General features: G+C 39.1%; 1 protein-coding gene across 1 annotated transcript; it reads left to right on the top strand.

The window, feature by feature from the left end:
• Positions 1–665: 665 nt before the first annotated feature.
• On the top strand, positions 666–1,757 carry LOC133764178 (type-2 angiotensin II receptor-like). The gene has a single exon (XM_062197854.1). It carries the CDS (start codon positions 666–668, stop codon positions 1,755–1,757), a length of 1,092 nt encoding a protein of 363 aa, XP_062053838.1.
• The last annotated feature ends 2,933 nt before the right edge of the window (positions 1,758–4,690 follow it).

Here is a 4,690-nt window from a genome sequence, read left to right as displayed (position 1 = left end):
CACATTCTTCTCATCGGTATGTGGAACATTCTCTAGAATAGACCATATGCTAGGCCACAAAGCAAGTCTCAGCAAATTTAAAAAAAAAAAAAAAACCACGAAACCATTCCATCATTCCATGCACCTTCTTGGACCACAATGAAATGAAACTAGAAATCAACAACACAGGAATCTCTAGAACATACGTAAACGCATGGAGATTGAACAACATGCTCCTGAATGAACAGTGAGTCATAGAAGAAATCAAGAGAAATCAAGCTTTCTCTCTGTCTCTCTCTCACTGTCTAACTCTGCCTGTCAAAAAAAATTGTCATGAGCTACCAAGGCTATGGAAAACTCTTGAGTTCACAAACTCTGACCCTCAGTTTTGTTGTTGTTGTTGTTTGTTTGTTTTCCACATTCCCAGTTCAGAAGCTTTGTGTAGTTACAAGTTCCTAGCCACCTGTTTTCGCTCCCCACCAGAATCAGGTTTTTCCACTTGGCTGATCGCCGGGCGCAGTCCCGAGCGGAAGCAGCTGTTACGTATTTCCAAAATGGCGCCAGCTCTGTCGGCTCGTGTGGCTTTGTGAGGGGTGCATGTAGGATCTAGGCAAGCTGATTTATGATAACTGCTTTAAACTCCAAAAACCAAAGGTGTAGGAATTAGAAGCTGCTGACATTTCACTATGAAGGACAGCTTCACCCTTGCCGCCGTCAACAGAAACATTACCGGCAGTCTTCATCTGGGACTCATGAACTTCTTTGGCAACAGTGAGTCTGCCTTGAACTGCTCATATAAGCCACCAGATAAGCAGTTAGATGCAATTCGCATTCTCTACTACTTTATTTTTGTGATTGGATCTCTTGTCAATGCTGTTGCGGTTACACTGTTTTGTTGTCAAAAGGATCCTAAAAAGGTTTCCAGCATTTACATCTTCAATCTGGCCGTGGCTGACTTACTCCTTGTAGCTACTCTTCCTCTTTGGGCGACCTATTATTCTCACAGATACGACTGGCTCTTTGGACCTGTGATGTGCCAAGTGTTTGGGTCTTTTCTGACCCTGAACATGTTTGCAAGCATTTTTTTTATCACTTGCGTGAGTGTTGATAGGTACCAATCGGTCATCTACCCCTTTCTGTCTCAAAGAAGAAATCCCTGGCAAGCATCTTATATAGTTCCCCTTGTGTGGTGTATGGCCTGTTTGTCCTCATTGCCAACTTTTTATTTCCGAGATGTCAGAACCATTGACTTCTTAGGAGTGAATGCTTGCATTATGGCTTTCCCTCCTGAGAAATATGCCCAGTGGTCGGTTGGGATAGCCCTAATGAAAAATATCCTTGGTTTTATTATCCCTTTAATATTCATAGCAACATGCTATTTTGGAGTCAGAAAACACTTGCTGAAGACCAATAGCTATGGGAAGAACAGAGTAACCCGTGACCAAGTCTTAAAGATGGCAGCTGCTGTTGCTCTGGCGTTCATCATTTGCTGGCTTCCCTTCCATGTTCTGACCTTCCTGGATGCTCTGACCTGGATGGGTGTCATTAATAGCTGTGAAGTTATAGCAGTCATTGACCTGGCACTTCCTTTCGCCATCCTCCTAGGATTCACCAACAGCTGCGTTAATCCCTTTCTGTATTGTTTTATTGGAAACCGGTTCCAACAGAAGCTCCCTAGTGTGTTTAGGGTTCCAATTACTTGGCTCCAAGGCAAGAGAGAGAGTATGTCTTGCCAGAAAAGCAGCTCTCTCAGAGAAATGGAAACCTTTGTGTCCTAAACAAGAGAGCAGAATGCATGTAATCGACAGGGCTACTTGGTTTGAGGCCCATCTGAATTATCTTTAAATGGTGATGGTAAAATATGTTTTTCCCGCCTTCCTTTATCTTTTCTCACTCTTCTGGAACAGGAAACCAAATGTAACTGTGTTACCTTCTGGTGACTTTCAGGAATCGCCCATTGTTTTGTTGGTATATCAGTCTAGGCTTATCTTTGGAGAGACATATCTATAACTGACAAGCAACTGGTGATCTATCTCAAATTATAAGTAATGAGAAATTATGAATGATGATTTGGGGTTTCAGATTTCTCCTTGAAAAATTCTGGTATTTCCTAGTGGTATTTTATATCTGTTTTCATCAGGCTTTCCTTTCGAACCAGGGGCAGTTTTAACTTGTTGCATTATTTACAAGATTACATAGTAAGAGAGATGAACACTTCTAAATTGAGTATATTATAATAGATTAGGGGTATTGAATTTTTCAAGCTCTAAGCATAAGCTTTCTACTTTTTAAACATGATAAACTACTAATTTTACATTGTAGTTGAGCATAATTTTTTAGTTAAGATACAGCTACATATTTACTAGTGCTAGGAAAATAGATTAAATTATACCTACTCCAACATTTTAGCTTATTTTTTGCAGTTATAAGAGTAAAATATAGGCCAGCGCCGTGGCTCAACAGGCTAATCCTCCGCCTTGCGGCGCCGGCACACCAGGTTCTAGTCCCGGTTGGGGCGCTGGATTCTATCCCGGTTGCCCCTCTTCCAGGCCAGCTCTCTGCTATGGCCCAGGAAGGCAGTGGAGGATGGCCCAAGTCCTTGGGCCCTGCAACCACATGGGAGACCAGGAGAAGCACCTGGCTCCTGGCTTTGGATCAGCACAATGCGCCGGCCACAGCGGCCATTGGAGGGTGAACCAATGGCAAAAAGGAAGACCTTTCTCTCTATCTCTCTCCTTCACTATCCACTCTGCCTGTCAAAAAAAAAAAAAAGAGTAAAATATATATTAACAGAATTGCAATAGTCAAATATTTGAGTACTCAGTTAAACTTTGAAGAAATATGTCTTTAAAACTTTCTGTTCATGTAAACTGTTTAAGGATTTCTGTTTTCTCTGATTTTTTTTAAAAACAGTGACTAAACACAGTGCATTGTTATAAAATGTAAAGGTCAATTTTTATATCCTTGACCTTTTGGATGTGGTACTTTGATATATAGTATGTTGACTTGATTTTTATTATTGATGTTTTGCTTTTGGGTCACTTCCCAGAATATCTGGATGGCTTCTTTAACTCTTTAGCTTGTAGTGAACCCTTAATCAGCATAGAAGAAGATTGTACCAGGATGGAATTTTGATACCCAGGGGGCATAGAGAGATCCAGCAAATGGCAAGTTGTTGTTAAGCAAGGAACCTGTACTGGCAGTGCAAAGTGGATTTTAATACATAGACCATAGGGATAGTTGTGGCCTACATGTACTGATGCTGCTTGTTCCAGAATCTATAGGACTCTGTGGGGCTATTTTAAGCCAATTGCTATCCTTAGATCTTGTCAACACTACTAGAACTCTTAAGTTAGAGGAGTACCTGAACATGGCTAAGTTACCTAAATGTTGCTTGTATTAGAATATGAATCCTAATTATAAATGTCTGAGATTCTGTTCTGTACCAGTCCTGTATTATGCCAGATTCACCAGGAGTTTCCTAGACTAACGCTGACTTAGAGGTTACAACTGAAGGTTTAGTATCTTCGCCAGGTTCCAGGGCTGTAGGGCAACTACTCCTCTCACACCACTTTCTGGCAGAGTCCTCATTTTGTGTAATCATATTATTTTCAATAAAAACAAATAGCTAAATGTATAATCAACTATTACTTCATGTTTTAAGTAATATTGTAAGGCAACTCGTGTAAATAAAATCTTTCATTAGAAAAAAAAAGAGAAATCAAAAAATTTCTGAAAAAAATGAACATAACAATACATCATATCAAAACCTGTGGGATGTGGCTGGCACTGTGGCACAGTAGGTTAATCCTCCACCTGCAGTGCCAGCATCCCATATGGGCACCTTTCTAGTCCTGGCTGCTTCTCTTTCAATCCAGCTCTCTGCTGTGACCTGGGAAGGCAATGGGAGATGGTCCACGTGCATGGGCCCCTGCACACACATGGAAGACCTGGAATAAACACCAGGCATCCCATATTATGAGTGCCTGTGTTTGAGTCCCAACTCAAGTAATTGGGTCCTTGCCACCTATGTGGGGTAACTGGATTGAGTTCCCAAATAAAAATTTGAAAGATAATGCATGATTATCTCAATAAACATAGAAGCATTTGGCAAAATCCAATGTTCTTTCATGATGAAAAGAAACCAATCAATTAGAAATAGAATGGAATTTCTTTAACATGAAGAAGAATATTTATGAAAAATCCACAACTCACATAAAATTTTATGTAAAGAGACTGAAGCATTTTCCTTTAAGATTAGGAATAAGGTTCTAATGTCACTTCTTTTCTACATAGTCTTAGAGATTCTATCTATGGAAATCAGGCAACAAAAAGAAATAGAAATATCCAGTTGACCAAGGAAAAAGTAAAACTTTTTACAAATATTGTAATTTTTAAAAATCCATAAAAATCCATAAAAAACTACTTTAATAAATACATTCAACAAAGTGTCAGGACACAAGATCAATATACAAAAATCAATTATTTTTAAATACTAGAAAACAAAATAAAATCAAAACATGAAATACATGTATACAAAAGAAATGCAAGACTTGTCCACCACAAACTTGAAAACATTATTGAAAGAAATTAAAGATTTAAACAATGGAAAGATATCCCATGTTCACTAATCAGAAGACTTAAGATGATAGCATTCCTCCAAATCAATCTGCAGCTCAACATAATACCTACTAAATCCTAACTGGCTTTT

Source organism: Lepus europaeus, chromosome 7, assembly GCF_033115175.1.
Source record: "Lepus europaeus isolate LE1 chromosome 7, mLepTim1.pri, whole genome shotgun sequence".
NCBI lineage: Eukaryota > Metazoa > Chordata > Mammalia > Lagomorpha > Leporidae > Lepus > Lepus europaeus.
This window is presented reverse-complemented; position numbering and strand designations above follow the sequence as displayed.